The sequence below is a fragment of the Bicyclus anynana genome, chromosome 16, assembly GCF_947172395.1.
Source record: "Bicyclus anynana chromosome 16, ilBicAnyn1.1, whole genome shotgun sequence".
Lineage (NCBI taxonomy): Eukaryota > Metazoa > Arthropoda > Insecta > Lepidoptera > Nymphalidae > Bicyclus > Bicyclus anynana.
This window is the reverse complement of record NC_069098.1, coordinates 6,455,626-6,474,265: the sequence shown is the minus strand read 5'-3', so window position 1 is coordinate 6,474,265 and position 18,640 is coordinate 6,455,626. Positions and strand designations below refer to the sequence as shown.

The following is an 18,640-nucleotide window of genomic DNA, read 5'->3' as shown; positions in this document are numbered from 1 at the left end:
GACATGTCAATGAATCTGGTTTGTTTGTTATGTCTAGCAGAAGACAAAGATTAAAGTAGCTGCTCGCAGTTATTTCGGTATAACTGCGAAGCTTATTGAAATTAGCACGTTTTCAGCTTTCTCAGATAATTTTAAAAGCATCTGTAAATACAGATTTAATAAAATACAATAGAAATTTAAAGTAGGTAGTCAATACGCTGTCTTGAAGAAGTTCCTCAGATGTTTTGAGGTTTACTGTACTACTTTACAGCATTAAGTGCAGCATATTTACACCAATTTAAATGAATATATGGGTTGTATAGGTTTTGTTTTTACCATTAAATAAAATAGCAATTAATAAAAATATGTGTGTTACTTTTGGGTGAAATCTACATTAATAACTGTGATTAATTAAATGACAATAATTTTAATATCAATTAAATTTGATATCTAGTTAATTACTTCAGAGATGAGAAAAATATTTTGTCTCTATGATAATCACTGATAATATACTGATATATACTGATAATTTAAACGTCGTTGATCATTAATTTACATGTATAATGATTATCATTTCTTTTACTATCATAAAAATGGTCATCACAGTACGCCTTGCCATCGCCGGCAGAATATAAACACATCTCGTAAGTGGATCAAGCTGAAGGCTCGAACACCTAAATATAACCGTTTTCCCCCCAAAGGGCAGAAAACGATTATTTAGGTTTCAGCCGAAGCTTGATCCACTAAAATTTCATGCCTTGCCGGCTTACGAGAGTACTGATTGACATTGACAACTGTCAAGCGACATGCCGGCCGATGACGGCGTGATGTTATGTCAAAACCTCATTACCCAATGAAATGTAGGGTAGGAACACTGCAAACGGGCAAAATTTGGAGGGTAATCTCGTAAGTGGATCAAGCTTCGGCTGAAACCTAAATAATCGTTTTCTGCCCTTTGGGGGGAAAACGGTTATATTTACAATAGAACAGGTTAAATATAATGTTTAGTAAACATAAGACAGTTTTTTAATTAATAAATTAAAAGCTTTAAAGTGGCAATTTAAAATGTGTGTGTGCAGTTAATATTAAGACAATGTACACCTACAGATATGTATTTATCTTGTGGATGTATCCTTTTTAACCAACTTCCAAAAAGGTTCTATGTTTGGCTGTATGTATGTATTTTTTTTATTTATTGAATTTCGTAAAAATAAATAAATTCCTAAATAAATAAATTGGGCAATGATAATAATATTATTTAGCAGCTCAGTAAGTATACAATAATAATGATTACTCAGAAAGATATTTCCAGGTTTTCACAATTTAAAAAACTGTCATGTTTTAAATTAAAAATTTGAAGAACACAGTCAAAAATCTCTAAAAATTAAGAAAGAAATATAAAGAAAAACCCACAATCATATTATTTAAACATTTCGTCGTCATCAACCCATATTCGGCTCACTGCTGAGCTCGAGTCTCCTCAGAATGAGAGGGGTTAGGCCAATAGTCCACCACGCTGGCCCAATGCGGATTGGCAGACTTCACACACGCAGAGAATTGAGAAAATTCTCTGGTATGCAGGTTTCCTCACGATGTTTTCCTTCACCGTTTGAGTCACGTGATATTTAATTTTTTAAAATGCACACAACTGAAAGTTTGGAGGTGCATGCCCTGGACCGGATTCGAACCCACACCCTCCGGTATAGGAGGCAGAGGTCATATCCACTGGGCTATCACGGCTTAAACATTTACTTGAGAATATTAGAACTTATCGCCCCAGCAAAATTACTCTAAATACCTTTATTACAGTAATGTTATGTGCAGTAATACTAACAAAAGTGAGGAAATATGTATTTATTAAATAAACCATATAAGATACCTACCCTATTATATTCATAAAAAGTTGCCTACTCGAGGCCATTTTAAACAACACACCAGCTGTACAAATAGTAGTGTTTTTTCAGCTGTTTTATTTTAAAAGGAGAATGTACATACTCATATATATACAATATACATTGAAGTTCCAGTTTAAGTTAAGGCCTTAAAACCAACATACTAACTAGTCCAAGCACAAAAGAGAACACTAACTTGAGATTGGAGCCAATGTGTAGCCATTCTGGCCATTGAGACTTGGTTATCTGCTCGGGTTGTGTAGGTAACAGCAATGCGGCTATACAGCATACACTGACGGCTACGGCTACCACATTGATAGGTTGATGTTCTCTGTAGAAAAAAAACAAACATTTGCTCAAAGATTTTATACTTTAAGATATGTTACGTGCCAACAAAATCACTGTTAAATGGATTTAGCTAGTCCACTGACACACATGCATTTTGTGTTTACTTACAGTTTGTAATTATGTAAGTAAACAAGTTTTTACACTTCCTGAACACACAACTTGATTTTAGACAATATTTAGGTATTGATTGATTTACAGATTAAATTAAATCAAGTCACTTTTGTCCGCCTTACTTTCGACACGCTAGTGACATATGTAATAGTATAAAGCCCTGGCATTTAGGGCCCTTTTTGTTGCCTACTGATCAGTGTATGTAGCATAATCACAAATATTGTCTTTGTCACGTGACATAAAGTAAGAGAGTGATAAAACTTATGTTTAGACTATCCAACATTAGTTGAAGTGGGAAGTGGGAATTAGTAAAAATGGAAGTGGGCAGGACATTTGATTCGAAGTAAGAAGGATAAATGGTCAAGAGAGATAACAGCTTGGTGCCCAAGGCACCAGAAAAGAAACAGAGGAAGCCAGCGTCGTAGATGGGAGGACAATGTCATAAAAATAGCAGGTGTCGCCTGGAATAGATATGCAAATAACCGATCAGTGTGGCGGGCTCTAGGGGAGGCCTATGCTGTAAAGCACGACAATCTCAACACGCCGGTGTCAATCAAATAAATTTGTAAATAATTTTAAGATATTTGTGATTGTTTAATAAAGGCTATTATTATTATCCAACATTAGTTAGAAGGTGGTGTAATATTGTATAATGTAGACTTCTTCTATATATTTAGGAAAATGTGTTCCATCATACGTCATTTCATACTACCAAGAGTAGTTTCAGCCAAGCATTTGCTTCTATGACAAAAAAAAATAATGCAACACAAAATGCGAAAAAGTCTTGTGCTTACCAGCCAAAGAGCTGATAATCATAGTGTTAGAACGGGCACCGTAGGCGCCGTAGCAGCGTTGGACAGGCTGTTAATAATTAAACTATGATTTTATAGAAGGCTAAAAGATACCTGTGTTGTGTTGGATGGTTGCAGGTAACTCGAGTATGCTCTTCTGTTCTCAACTGGGCTGCTTTCCCAGTCAGGGGATGAAAACTATCACCTAAACTTTCTGGATTTGTGTTAGATGGTTCACCTTCTATTAACTTTGTAGGAATATCTCTCTTACCCAGGGCCTGGAAATTAAAACAAATTGTATTATGAACAAACACTCTACAATTTACCCTTTGTTTATATTCCAGTGGGAATATATAAATAAAAATATAGCCTATAAATTAGAGTGGTAAAAGATTTTTTTTTAATCTGCCCAGTAGTTTCAGAGCTTATTCAACAAACAATCATATCTTTATAATATACTAGACTTCATCTGCATGGAATTAAATTTTTCACTAATTCCGTGGGAACCATGGATTTTCTGGGATGAAAAGTAGCCTGTGTTAATCTCTTTTACGCTGCGGCTACTGAAGCAATTTGACTGAAATTTGGAATAGAAATAGATTTCACTCTGGATTAACACATAGGCTACTTTTCATCCTGGAAAAATTCATGCTTTCCGAGGGATTTGTGAAAAACTAATTTTACGCGGACGAAGTCACGGGCGTCCGCTAGTATTAGTATATAATGATTGGCCTTAACAGATGTTTTCAAAAATACAATAAAAAATTAAGAAAATAATTTAATTTAGAAAACTATCAGTTCACTATCAGGTCATCATCATCTGCTTTTCCTTATCCTAATTATCAAGTCATTGTCTCTTTATTAAGTGTAAAATCTTTTACTTAATAAAGATTTAAAATTAATAAAGATTTTGATATGATTGGCAAAATTATATCAAAATCTTTTAAATGATAATAAAGAAACTTAAAAGATAATTAATAAATCAAAACCTTATAGTATAAAAAGTAATGAGACAAACTATACACCATGTTAGAGAATCCTAAGTGGGTTCTGTAAAATCTAAGTGTTTCATAGAAAAATTGTCAAACAGCTTAGTTATTACACTTTTTAGAGTACCAAATAATAAGATATATTCAAACATAGCTATCCTGTAAAGTTGGGTAAACAGTAGTACCAACTTTTTCTAAAATATTGACTTCAATATAGTAATGAGCAAATTGTAAGTAATACCTGTTGTGTATTTCTGTCATACATTGTAATTCGAAACTTCTCTGTTGTATTACCACGATTCACAGCCGTTTGAGAAAACCTGACCACAATATCTATACAATTGTGTGGAGCTATAACACCTTCAGGGTCAACCACGGTAAACTTGTTTGGAGATGTGCTTAACACTGTAAGAAAGTAGAATAATCCAAAAAAAATTCACCATATGGTAATATTTACAATATAAAACTTATGAACTTTCTTGAATCTTTTTACCTTTAAAATTAACGGAGAAGTCATATGGATTATAAACTGTAAGTAACTGTTTATGAGTATGTCTTGCATTTATAAAGAATTCTAACGACACCGGGAAAACGAATACTGGAAAATTCTTCATTTTTTTCAAGTTTTTCTGAAATGTGTTCAGGATCAGACAAAGAATAAAAACAATAACAATTTTGACAAATTACCACTACACACTGACAGGTGACAGCTGCGCGACTGCGCCGTGCGCGTTTTGACATGAAATCTGTCAGCTGTCATCATAGATTTGTCATTGTCAGCTGTTGATAAACCATAGACACCAACTTTTTCTACCAGGGTTTGGAATCGGTCACTGAAAACTGATCGGGCGGAACATTTTGAAAGAACGAGCTTTCCCAAAAAAATCTCTGCAGCATCACGAATTATATACAGCTTCGGTTATTATTGATAGCAAATGATAGACATCGTTAGTCAAACAACTCCTTCGCTCTCTTTCGTCCCATCACAATGAGAGAGCGATAGTTTCGATTTCTAGGTACTTGACCGACTCGTAAACTATGGATTTCTCCACTATTAGTCGACAATTGATGACATATTCGTAAGAAGTTAACTCGTAGCTTCATCATCATATCAATCATCTATACCTACCAAACGGAACTCTCTTAAAGAATATTTATCATGAAAGTTCGATAAATTTCAACAGGTTGAAGTTACCGGACATGGCAGTCTGCTGCAATTAGTTTGCAGCGCGGTTTCAAACAGAGTCCCTATTTGTTATCATTTGGAATAATTTTGCGACATTGGTTTGCACAATAATCATCTAACCACAAACAGATTACCTATACTATACCTACCATTTCCATACAGTCGTGGGCAAAAAAACACCACTGTCACGTATATGCAATATTTTATTTTTAAGACCGAATGAAACAAGTTTAAAGCTGTCTGTTTATATACAAAATTATATCTAAACAAATTACAAAGAAATAAAATAAACATAACAAACAATCATTTAATTGTTCTATTGAGTGTGCAATTGTAAAATAAAATACAAATATATTTAATTTTAATTGCAAAATTAATATTTTTATTTTGATATAAACTTTTAATTAACATACATAAAGCTGGGTTTACTAATAAAGATAAATAACGCTATATACATAGTACAAATATCTCAGTGAGAAGTACAGTACAAGATTTAGTATTATACGTTATACAGTAGTCTGGTAGAAAAATACAGCAACGTATAAATATACCGCACGCCTTGATCGGGTTCTGTACAATATTTTTTTGTAGATCTGTAGAATGCTTTTAGAATATACCTACGCGTACTGTTGTCTATTTTGTAAAAATATTATAATTATTGAGTGTAGACCGGAATCTGTAATTTTCAGAAGCTTTTAAACCGTTTTCCCTACTAGGCCCTTTAGAGTCATACCTTCTAAACCGAGGTCAAAGTCTCACAAGAGAAGATTTTATATGGTCATCTTCATCAAGTACAAGCAATTTTGGAGCCTTTAATAAATAAATCAATAACAAAAAATAATATTTTTATTCGAATTTGACTGCAAATGTACAGAACCCAAAAAAAAAAAAAATTTTTGAAGTAAAACTTGCAGCACAGACATACGGGAATAAGCTGGTGAATGAGTTACGAAAAGTGTAATAGGGCGGGCTAACCAAGTTTTACTTCAGTTGTCTGGTCTAAAGCGATTTATTATATTTTTAACCGACTTCAAAAAAGGAGGAAATTATCAATTCGTCGGAATCTTTTTTTTTTTTTAATCTAAATCACTGATACGGATACAACATGGCGACGGCAGGGTCTTCAGTTTCGAACGTAATGAGTACATCCTTGAACTTGTCTAGTAGCTGCATCAGTTGAGACCGACTGACGTTCTCCATAAACATTATTTCCTCCAAATGTTGTTCACCTCGAAAGTATCCTGGGAAGAAGAGATTTTTTTTTATTTTATAAATTTATTTGTAATCAACAGCGTAACAGTAGCTACATAACTATTAGATTACATAGGCTTAAAACTAAGGCCACAAAGATTACAGAATATATACATATTATATACGGCAATAGATTTCGGGTATATATATATATACCTTATAAGATAAAAATGCTCTATAAAATCTTAACAAAAGGAGATAGTCCATTTAAGGTCCACTCTTGTACCCCGTATCATTAAAATTTATAAAATACAAGGATTTTATTAAAGTGAATAAATCTAACTAAATAAAAAGAAATAAATAAAATAAAAACCTAGTTTTTGAGTTATATCAAGATGGCGCCCTTATAGCAACTATGACATGACAATTGACAGCAAATGTCAAATCGATTACTGCATTGAAAACTATCCGCCACTATTTCCCATAATAGTGTTGCATTTCTTGGGAGATAATGAATTATTTCGAAAGAATTAAAGTAGATTCGTAGATTTGTATAGTCAAAAATATTATCTTCTTTTATTTCCGCTGGGTTCCATACAATTTTGAACTCTCTCCTTTGGATGTTTCCGTGGATTCACTGTGAAGGTGACCTGAACGCTAAATCGCTTATCCGACGATAAGTTCGTTAGGATCATAGTGTAACCCACAGATAAAACAGATAGAGTGCACGGAATACAGCGGTGTCGTAGCCGCTTCAAATATAAAATTCAAAAACGAATACATTCTCGAGTCAGTACGACTCGAAGCGTCGCATCAGTAATATTCAATGTTATTCAAGAAAAATAGCGTCTTATGTTTTTCAATATTTTAAAAACTGTTTACAAAAACTAAAGATATAAGATGGAATATTTTTTTATTGGTAATTATTGATTATTATAGTTTCACCGGCTTCACTACGCTGCTTGTAAAGACACGCTCTGGATAATTCTTTACTCTGTGGCGTAACTATAAACGATCGAACTGTTATGTCTCACCTTTTTTATGTAACTGGGCCAGTAGTAGCAAATCGTCAGGGTTCTCAGAAGCGGGCATGGTGGACAGTACAACTCTCTCTTCAGCGCTGAACGTGTCTAGAAGGGACTCAGTAGTAGGCGGGTCGCTGGGCACGCGACACGCGTCAGTCGCGTCGCAACCCATAGGCGCGCTCCATACCGTCGGGGATTGGAAACTGGAAGGAATCTTTAATTATCACCATTATCCATAACCTGGCTTATCATATTACTTGACTGTATTGTCATTAGCGAACATTGTTATTTTTTCAGCAAGAATATTTAACATATCTTTTAAAAAACTCTTCCAATCCAAATAAAGCCACAATAACTCAATATAGATCAAATCCAGACCATTCTAAATAAAGGACAAGTCAATGAAATCATAAACCAAAAAATTGTACGAAAGTATTAATATCAATTCATTTATTTCAATGTCTTCTGTATGTTTATTTGTGAATATGGTCAAAAATAAGATTAACATATTTTCCTAACATTTATTAAGCTGTATTCATTTAAAATTTATACAAAGGACATTAACTTGTCATGGACAAATAGGTATTTATCACCAATATATTTTTGGCGGCTTTCGTGCATTTTACAAAGCAACTGAAACGTCTTTCACATAGAATAGGGCCGTATGGAATCAATGCCACTGCGATAATGACGTCACAGCTGACATACAAATCATATTTAATAATAAGAAAATGCGTTGTTAAGGTCATTTGAAATGATAATGAGAATGGAAGAAGCAAAAACATGCAAGAAACACAGCAAGACGCAGAATGTGGTCTTTGCCTACGCCTATCTGATGAGGCCTGATGATATGTCTCTTTATTTAACTTAGTAAAAACAGCAAAACATTTAAAACACATTATGTTTCATATTCCTAACAGTAGGTTATTTTTGTTTTCAACATTATTTTACTAACCTCATTTCACTCTGCAGTTTCAAATTGAGCGACACTCCATTTTTCTTATCCAACCCATTCATGAAGCCGTGGCCATTTTTCAATCGAGGAGACACATCAGGCTCACTTCCAAACCTGTCCTCATCACTGCTCGTGTCCCTCATCAGCACACCATCATTATCCTTCAAGGACAAATCAGACAACCTTGAAGGCAACGTCTTTTTAACGTCGCCATTTTCTTTTTCCCCATGACCGTTGACGTGGTTATTCTCCAATCCGTTAATGCCATTGCCATTGATGTTATTGGATATGCCACTGTCCACAGAATTGCCTTGTACTTTCTTCTGTATTTTCTGCATTTTGTCGATGTTGCAACCGTTGATAGGCTTCACGCCGTCCACTACATCAATGCCATCATCAAAAGAATGGTTTGCGGAGTCGATTTCGTGGAACTTCTCGTATTTTGTGTTCTCAGATTCTATGACTATGGGTTGGGTGTGGGAGAAGTCCGTCTGGTTGAGGTTGTTCTGTGTTGGGTAGTCCTCGTCCGAGTCGGGGAAGGTGTTGATGCTTTCCCTGGTTTCGACCGGTTCTGGCACGTTTAGTTGCACTTGATTCAATGACGAGTACGAAACGCTGGTTGATTGATAGTAGAGGTCGTGCTTTTCGCAGATATATTCTTTCCCATCTGGAATTACATGTGTTCTGTCAATATGTAACTATGTAGAAGATATTCTGGATTTAGTATACATGGAACTTTATACACAGGATTTGTGACAGGTCTGTGAGACCTATATGAACAGCCTATTTCCTAATATCACAATGAATTGATATGCTAGACTGCAGTAACTGTAGTTAAAATGCAAACAACAATAGAGGTCTTGTAAAGTTCAGGTAGTACAGTGAGAATTCGCTGTAGTAAGCAAAACAAGTCGTGTGATTTAGACCACATAACTGAAGTAAAACATCTTTAGCTCTCCCTCTCCATGCCTTTTCCGATTACTATTTTCGTAACGCATTCACTCTCCAGTCAAGGGTGCGTAAGCCCTCATTCCCACGAGAGGTTTTTTAATGGACGTTAAAAAAGCGTTCAAATACAATAAATGTAATCCCAGATATATTGGATAATAATTTAATTTGTTTCTTCGGGTATGCAACGGTTATGCGTTTTTGTATTATATTTCAAGTTATTATTATTGTATTATATTTTATGTGTTGTGTATGCTGATGTTATTTTAAGTTGTTTACTGATTGCGAACTCGAGTGCTGAAGACGATTGCCGGTGTGCGGAAAAACTCAATCGAGTTTATGTCACACTGTTAAGTTAAAATAAGAAATATTAAAAATGTATATTTATATTTAAACTAGCAGACCCTGTCAAACTTCGCTTTGACTTGTGTGCACCCTATCCACTACTCTACCCCTACCTCTTGACTTTTAAACGTTTTTATGAGAAATAGAAAAGGGTTGTTTTTATGGTTTTCCCGGCAATTATTCTAATTTTTCTCACATTTTAAACCTTCCCTAAAACTCCACGAACATTTTAAGACCAAGATAAGACAAATCCATCCAGCCGTTCTTGAGTTTTAGCGAGACTAACGAACAGCAATTCATTTTTATATATATAGATAAAAGATAAATAAATATAATATGCTCTTTGTTCACACGATAGCGTTTTTAAAACACAACCCTTTTTCTCGAGCAGTGTAGCATTTTCAATTTTGGGCGTCGGAAATAAACCCAAGTTATACTTCAAAAACACAGACACTGACGGCCTCTGTGGCGCAGTGGTATGCGCGGTGGATTTACAAGACTGAGGTCCTGGGTTCGATCCCCGGCTGGGCCGATTGAGGTTTTCTTAATTGGTCCAGGTCTGGCTGGTGGGAGGCTTCGGCCGTGGCTAGTTACCACCCTACCGACAAAGACGTACCGCCAAGCGATTTAGCGTTCCGGTACGATGTCGTGTAGAAGCCGTCGTGTCGGATTTTCATCCTCCTTCTAACAAGTTAGTCCGCTTCCATCTTAGATTGCATCATCACTTACCATCAAGTGAGATTGTAATCAAGGGCTAACTTGTAAAGAATAAACAAAAAAAAAAAATAAAACCGACCGTGGATGTTGTTCCTCGGCCAGTGCGGCCAGTGCGGCGAGTTGAACTGCACGTAGGTGTGCAGCTGCAGCAGGAGGCGGCGCCGCAGCAGCCACGCCACCAGCCGCGCCGGCCGCCCGCCGCACCGCGCGCCCCACGCCCCGCGCGACACGTACCAAAGCGGCGCTGGCAGCGAGAACTCGCTCAGCATCTGAACAACCATAATTAGATCTTGGCATCGCTTGACACCACAAAATAAGCTTTGACCAAGCGCGGAAAAGGGCCAGGAAAGAAGAAGAAGTTGATTTAATATATTATTATCTAAGTGTAATCACCACAAAATAAGACTTGCTTGCTTGCTTTGGCCAAGTGCGGAAAAGGACCAGGAATGAAGAAGAAGTTGATTTAATATATTATTATCTAAGTGTAATGTATCTTCTCCGATCAGCAATGGAAGAGGAAGGGGAGGCCTTTGCCCAGCAGTGGGATGAAATTTAACTATAAAGCATGTAATAAATATTATGTAATTTAGATTGTAAAGGCTTAAATAAATAAATGTATCTTCTACTTTTTTATGTGTACACTCGTCATTATTCATTATTACTTGTATTTATTTTCACTTTTTCGATTGGTTGTCTGGAAGAGATCGCTCATTAGCGATAAGACCGCCAATTGTACACTAGTTTTTAAGTTAATTTCTTGCTTGTTATTATTCTTTTTGGTGTACAACAAAGTATATTTCATTCATTCATTCAAGAAGACTTGCTTTCATCATCATCATCATCATTATATCAGCTGATGGACGTGGAGCACTGCAGGACAGGCCTTTTTTAGGGACATCCTGAGCCGCCTGCATCCAGCTTTCGCTTTCCCTGCGACTTGTTTGATGTCGTCAGTCCACCTGGTTGGAGGTCGATCAACACTGCGGTTTCTAGTGCGGGTTCGCCATTTCAGTACCTTGGGACCCCAAACAATTTGCCCCGCCCATTGCCACTTCAGCTTAGCGTTCGCGACTCGTTGAGCTATGTCTGTTACTTTGGTTCTTCTGCGGATCTCCTTATTTTTTGCTTTTAATCTATACTAATATTATAAATGCAATCTGTTACCTTTTAACGGCTAAATGGCTGAACCGTTTAAGAATTTTGGTATAATGGTAAATGGGACCTTAGGGCAAAACATACTTTTTGACCCTAAATTAAAAATAGTAGAGAGTGAAATTGAGGTTGAAACTTTGTATGGAAAGTCCTTCATTTTTACAGTTGTCAGTTTTAAAAATTCGTTCATAAATCATTAAAAAAATACGAAATATAATGTGATTCAGGATTTTTTAAAAATCGTTCCCTAAAGTGGTGAAATAGGGTTTGAAAGTTTACATTGATTCCCACGCGCTAGTTCTAAATAAACTTTCCTATACTTATTGTTACTTAATATACGTCAAAGTTAGTGTTGTCTGTACCACTTACTTGTAACAAACACAATCCAGGAAACTCCTTCGCGAACTCGTCGACCAGCGGCGAGTCGATGTGAACGTTCGCCCCCGGCGCCACCACGTACACATTGCCTTCACACAGCGGATAGATCACAGTGGCCTTCGCCCAGTACACCAAGTGCCCTGTTAGTTGGAATGCCTGAAAGTTTACATTCAGAAATATTACATTTGTTTCAAGGTAGGCTTAGTTTATAAGCACTTTTGAAACTTTAAGTTTAACACTATTACGAAAGGTTCTGCTGAGAAGAGCCGGAAAGAAGCCGCTAGGTACTTTATAAGGAAGATATTAATTTCACGTCCTTTACGATCCAGACGACCGACAATGCTTCCCGGGCAACACAATCACAAGCTGTACAGCTTCCCGAGAGGTCCCCGATATCAGACTTCACCCGAACGTGGCTTTTCTAACTCACGATCTTGGGGCGTCATTACTGATTCACTCAGGTCACGGTTACCCCCTCCCTAGCCCTCTAAGCCAAGGTTCGAGTCACACAGGAGACACCCTTAGAGAGTCGTTCCGTCTATCTTTATTTCAGCCTTTGGGTCTCATCAGGTGATGCTTCTGCGCTCGCCCAAACCCCCCCGGTGTCGCCGTAGTGGTCCCACATGGAACCATCGGCACTTACTCAACAAGAGAAAAAAGCACTTCACGTTTTTCGACCGAGTTTTCGTCGAACTTTGATGTTTTGAGGCCCTAGGACATTTTTTTTTAATAATAATGCAAAAATGCTGCTCTGGCTTTTTTAAAATTAAAAATAAAAGAATAAGGAATTTATAATGATGATTTGCAATAAAAAAAACTTCTTCCTGAATGTAGAAATTTTGCCTTTTAACTTTACTATCTGCCAAGAAGACCTGATGTCAAATGAAAGTCCATTCCTTTTAAAAATATTATACGCTACCCTGCGCTCAACCTTTGGAGTTAAGTGTCACCCCTAAACATAATTTACGTGCACTTTAAATAGTTTACCTGAGTAAGTGTTAGGCCGGCGTCTATGGCTAGCGTCTGCAAACTTTTCAAGGGGCTGTATAACTTAATGAGGCGCAATAACGCCGGACTGCCGTCTAAAGGTATTGACGCCAATAGATCATTGGGGTTCACCTGAGAAATAAAGGAACACTTTGAAGTTTACCGAGTATAGTCTACTTTTGGAAGTCTGTTTGGCTTTGAATGTAGTAGTAGTCGTGAAGAGAAAAAGACAAATGTCAACCAATATTTTGTACCATAAGAATAATTAGAAAAGAGATGGACTACTCTGCATACAGTGTTAACCCCAGAAAAAAGAAGTTAATGTGAGCAAATATTTCTAAAAAAAGTAAGTATTTGGGTTGATTTTCCAGTCTAGATCAACATGTATTTTTTGTCCCTAGTTGATATTAACTGGGACTGGAGGGAGGGTAAAACATCCTACTAATATTATAAACGCGAAAGTTTGTACGGATGTTTGTATGGATGTTTGTTTGGATGTTTGTTTGGATGTTTGTTACTCTTTAACGCCACTACTACTAAAACGATTTGGCTGAAATTTGGAATGGAAATAGATTTTACTCTGGATTAACACATAAGACTACTTTTTATCCCGAAAAAATCCACGATTTCCCGAGATTTGCGAAAACTGATGATTTTGATAATATATGAATGTTTGTTACTCTTTCACGCCTCGACTACTGAACCGAATTAGTTGAAATTTGGTATTGAGATATAGTATAGCATGGATTAACACATAGGCAACTTTTTATCCCGGAAAAATCTATAGTTCCAGAGGGATTTGTGAACAACAAAATTCCTCGCGGACGAAGTCGCGGGCGTCCGCTAGTATCTATATATTTTTTACCCTCTAGGTAGGTATTATGTGAGATGTTATGGTCCTCAATATGCAATAACCCTGCTATCTAGAGTCATAAATACACATTAATGTAAACTGGAAAATCAACCTAAAGGTAATAGTTTCATTATGTAAACAATGTTCTGTCTACTTATTCTTACAAGATAATGCAAAATTCAAGTTACCCAAGTAAAATGTACGTTATTAAAAATGTGTTGAGTGAATTTTAATAAAACATAATAACAAATATCTTACCATAAGAAGAATGCCATGATAAGGCCTTAACCTTTGTACACATTTATCTATAGTCTCTGGTTCTATAATCAATCCTCTGTTGTGTATTTGATGTGCTTTATGAGGAAGGCAGAATGATAGAAGCACCCATTTATTTATACGAACTTGTACTATACCTGCAAAACCATTTTTTTTAAATTCTTTACAAGTAAGCCCTTGACTACAATCTCAACTGATGATAAGTGATGATGCAATCTAAGATGGAATAATCTAAGATGGAAGCGGGCTAACTTGTTAGGTGGAGGATGAAAATCCAAACTCCTTTCGGTTTCTACACGATATCGTACCGGAACGCTGAGTCGCTTGGCGGTACGTCTTTACCGGTAGGGTGGTAACTAGTTACGCCAGAAGTCTTAAACTTGTAAAGAATAATAAAATAATAATAATGTGTTTGTAATAATATTAGGAGATTGGCTTTTTCTAGATATAATATATATTTCTTTAATTAGTAAAACATTTAATGATCCTCTGTATCTTACCTGTACTACTAAGCTCCTCAAAAACAGACTTCATAGATCTCGCCAGCGAGCTCCGTTGCAATATGAGATGGAAAGCTGATTTAGGCACAGCACACATTCCATTGTCTAAGCTAAATGTAGTCGAGCTGACAGAGTGACGCGAGTTTTCCTCTTCATCGTCATTCTCGCCTGAGTTCACTTCACTGTCCAGAGCTGACACCTCATCGTGCGCAGCTAACTGTAATAAATAGCCTAACATATTAATAACTAGCTGAACCCTGGAGTTACCAGCATAATTCCCATTTCCGTCGGCATACAGGCATAAAACTAAGTCATACTCTGCCACGCGATGGACCCGACACTAATACGGTGAATCCAAAGATGCTATGATATTTGTATCATTGGTGAAAGAATTTAAAAAATTCCCCAGTTCATAACACACAAACAATAACTTACGTATTTATAGCTAGCGTACATTTTGATGATATTTTTAGGCTTACTTACTCTAAGGGTAAAATGGGTTGGTTGTTTTGTAATCCATCCATACTGATATTATAAATGCGAAAATAAGTCATGTTACATTTAATAGATAAAGATTGATAGGAACTTGGTAAGTTTTTATACTTGAGAAGTCCATGGTTCAAGCGCATTTTGTATAAAACACATTAGCAAATTTAAAAATGTTGTGCAACATAAAATAGTAGAAGTTAGTAAAAATTTAACTAATAATAATTAGATTATTAAAATCATAGTAGAAATTCAGATAATTACCAGTTAAATAACAATATCTATCATTTATTTAGATGAGATTTACTTAACAGATGTGAAAAATAATGGAAAAAGAAACTTGATCTCACCATAATTTTCATTTCTTCGGTCAAATAGGAACATCTCTTTTCTTCATGCCTTAATGCTTTACCAAGTCTTTTACTCAAGTCATAGTAACATTTAACTGTAAAAATAAAATGAGATAGTATTAAAACTAAGCCTGACTATTTTTTTAAACATTGGATAGATTATTACTTTACGTAGGCAGGCGTTACTTTGCGGAAGATTATCATGAATAGATAATAATTTATTTATTTTGCTATCATCTGCGATAATCGGACAAACCTATGTGACAACATCACCCAGGGCCGACAAAACACCCTCTATGTATGTTTCACCCCGAAACCAGAGCATCCTCAGGAGATGTTGACTCTACAACGTGCAATTGCATTCTCTGTTTGCTTGTCTGGGCTAATCTCAGGATTGGCTGAACCCATTTTACTAGATTTTTTACTAGATAAAAGAGGTAGTAGTAGTGCAGCATTTGTGAAAAACTGAATTTCACATACACAAATCTGCTAGTATATAACATAATTTTCACTACTTACCAATAGAATGGCTGGCCGACGCCTGCAGTGCAAACACAATGTTTATTAGAATCATAGCAGCTGTGTCATCTTTATTAGTTCTGTATGGAAGTAAAGTGGGGTGGCCCACAAATCTGACATCATTGACTTTCAGTTCAAACTTCCTGTTACAAAGTTCAGCCTTCACAGCAAACAGAGTTGAAAGCATCTCATCTGTAAATCCACTTAACTGACCTGAAACAAGATTTAAGATCTCTCTTAATTAATATTATTCCCAGAGTGTTCTTTGACAAGAGAATGACAAATTGTGGACAGTTTTAAAAACGCGAATAAAGCTACCTGTCCCTTTCACCTTCCTGAAATCCTATAATATCCGCTACCTCTGTCTCTTTCCCTTCTCCTCTCACGCAATAAACAAAAACTATGAATCAAAACCATACAAGTCACATTCCGACAAGTGATCTTGATATACATGCCACCCTCAAAAACCTGCTAGTAACCGTAAGTTTCTTAAGTATAGTATAGTGATCACCCAAGGGTCTTAGCTATTGAAGCATTTTTGGCGTTAAACAATCACCAAATTGTGTACCAATAGCAACACAATTGAAAATATTGCTCTCATCTGTCTCATTATGATGAAAGAGAGATATTTTTGACTTGCTACTCAACAGTCAGTTTGACAGTCAAAAACGCTGTCCGCCGTGATGATCTCTAAATTATATGTGTCAAGCCCATTTTGTTTACTAGTTTTCATGGTCACCTACCCTATTACACCATGTCCTTCAACCTGTAGACACCATTGCTGATTGGTGACAGAAATGAGTATGGCTGTCTCTAAGAACCTTAAGAACAAGGTTTAATTATTTATAAAACACAACTTAACTGAGTATCTATATATAAGACTAACTGACAGAATCACCGAAATTGAGAGCAAGCTTACCGATTTTCTTAAAAAAATCGACCACTTGAAATGGTGTTGGATGGGTCACATGTTACGCTGCAAGACCAAAATATGGAGCAAGCAGCTAACACTCTGGTACTAGAAAAGATGGATGTCCTATAAGGTGGGAAGATGACATATGCCTATCCCCAGGGGCCTTGCTGGACCAGAGTTACAGTGGGCAGGGTGCAGTAGCAGTTGAAGGAGACTTATATCAGGTGACACTATGAACAGCGGGACTTACTGTAAGCGTATCAAATTTATAACTTATGAATACCAAAGGTTGTTTGAAATTAAAGGCTTATTATTATGTATCTGTGTATCTACAGATGATATTACTTTTTTATAGGAAGCTTTTAATAGACATTTAAAGTGACAAAAAGTAAAACAAATGTATAGTTGTTGTCCAGATACATTCTTGTACATAATATTATGTTGGCATGTTTTTATGCAATCAAAACTTATTTAATTTAAATTACTTACCTTTGCATATGTTAGATGTTTGTGTTTGTGAATTCTGAAGCAAATCTTCCGTAGAACTTATGGCGTACGGATTGTGTTGTCCAAATTTTTTCTGCTTACTTTCATCCTTATTTTCAGATGTATATGGATATCTAAATAGCAGCCTATCACCTTTGCTGTCCGACTTAACAAAGAATATATTCAAGGGGTTAACTTCCATGGCCAAATAATGTAAGGAATATATTTTGTAATCAGAATCAATGAAAATTCGTATTCGTGAACGGATAGTAAGATTGTGATGGAAACGCTTCTCTGTTTATTAACACCACTATAAGTTTACACATTTTATTACTATAAATTGGTAAAAAATCAATTTTTTATTTCTAATTAAAAGAAAACAAAAACTACTGTGTGCTGTGAAAGAAATCTATAAAAACAAATGACGCAAACGCAAAGTCGCAAACTGCAATTTTCAAGAGCCATGATTGGCCAAGATATTGACAATTTGACAGATGACAGTTGTATGCAATTCCGTCATTAGTGTCAAATGTGTATGTTGCAAAAATGCAAATGTTTTTTATACCTTGTTTAGAATTTAATTTGTATTTAGCATAGATATATAACTACCAGATGTAGCCCTAAAGTGACTTTGGATTCTAGAGCGTGACAGGCTTATGTCACTCGGCTTTTATTAAATAGGGACACGAGATTTTTTTTGTCACTTTCAGCATGGTCAATTTTTTTGTTTGGCAAACGTCGAATGTTTGATTGATGGTTGACAAATACAACACGTATCCAAGCAGTTATTTAATTTTTAGTAAATTGAGTATTATGTGGTACAACATTGCGGTTACGATATTAATTTATAAGTTATTGTGCTATGGTGGGGTGTTGTATTTTAGGCTGCAAAAGCCGCAGTGAGCGGAAAATCGAAGGAATTACATTTCATTAGTAAGAAACCATAAACTTCTTTGAATGATAATATACACCGCGCTACGTTATTCGTCTTAAACCAAAATCCCACATAATGTACCCAATGTCTATTATCCATCAGTGTTATTAAAAAAAAAAACAAAGTACAATTCAAGGAGTTACAATTGTAATAAACTTTCAAAAATCGATTATTTTAACACATCCTGTATTTTCAAACATCTACCTACCTCCTCGCCGCAGTCACGTCGGCAGCCCGTCGGTCCCTTTGAGCTTTGAGGTCATTCACTTTAACCTATTTCTTTAAATTAAATTTTATTTTATTTACGGGTGTTAACCCGTACTAGACCT

At 35.8% G+C, this 18,640-nt stretch overlaps 2 protein-coding genes across 2 annotated transcripts; both read right to left on the bottom strand.

Annotated features, from left to right (window-relative positions):
* Positions 1-1,818: 1,818 nt before the first annotated feature.
* LOC112052223 (motile sperm domain-containing protein 1) lies at positions 1,819-4,829 on the bottom strand. Its single transcript, XM_024091222.2, has 4 exons — positions 4,604-4,829; positions 4,352-4,515; positions 3,236-3,399; positions 1,819-2,202 (listed from the first exon to the last, which is right to left on the bottom strand). Exons 1-4 carry the CDS (start codon positions 4,722-4,724, stop codon positions 2,013-2,015), a joined length of 639 nt encoding a protein of 212 aa, XP_023946990.1. The 5' UTR covers positions 4,725-4,829; the 3' UTR covers positions 1,819-2,012.
* Positions 4,830-5,481: 652 nt separating this feature from the next.
* Positions 5,482-17,843, bottom strand: LOC112052222 (GATOR complex protein NPRL3). Its single transcript, XM_024091221.2, has 11 exons — positions 17,381-17,843; positions 15,979-16,191; positions 15,460-15,554; positions 14,624-14,840; positions 14,106-14,260; positions 12,995-13,126; positions 11,999-12,163; positions 10,557-10,746; positions 8,468-9,134; positions 7,522-7,715; positions 5,482-6,537 (listed from the first exon to the last, which is right to left on the bottom strand). The coding sequence occupies exons 1-11, from the start codon at positions 17,577-17,579 to the stop codon at positions 6,383-6,385; spliced, it is 2,382 nt and encodes a 793-aa protein (XP_023946989.1). The 5' UTR covers positions 17,580-17,843; the 3' UTR covers positions 5,482-6,382.
* Positions 17,844-18,640: the final 797 nt, after the last annotated feature.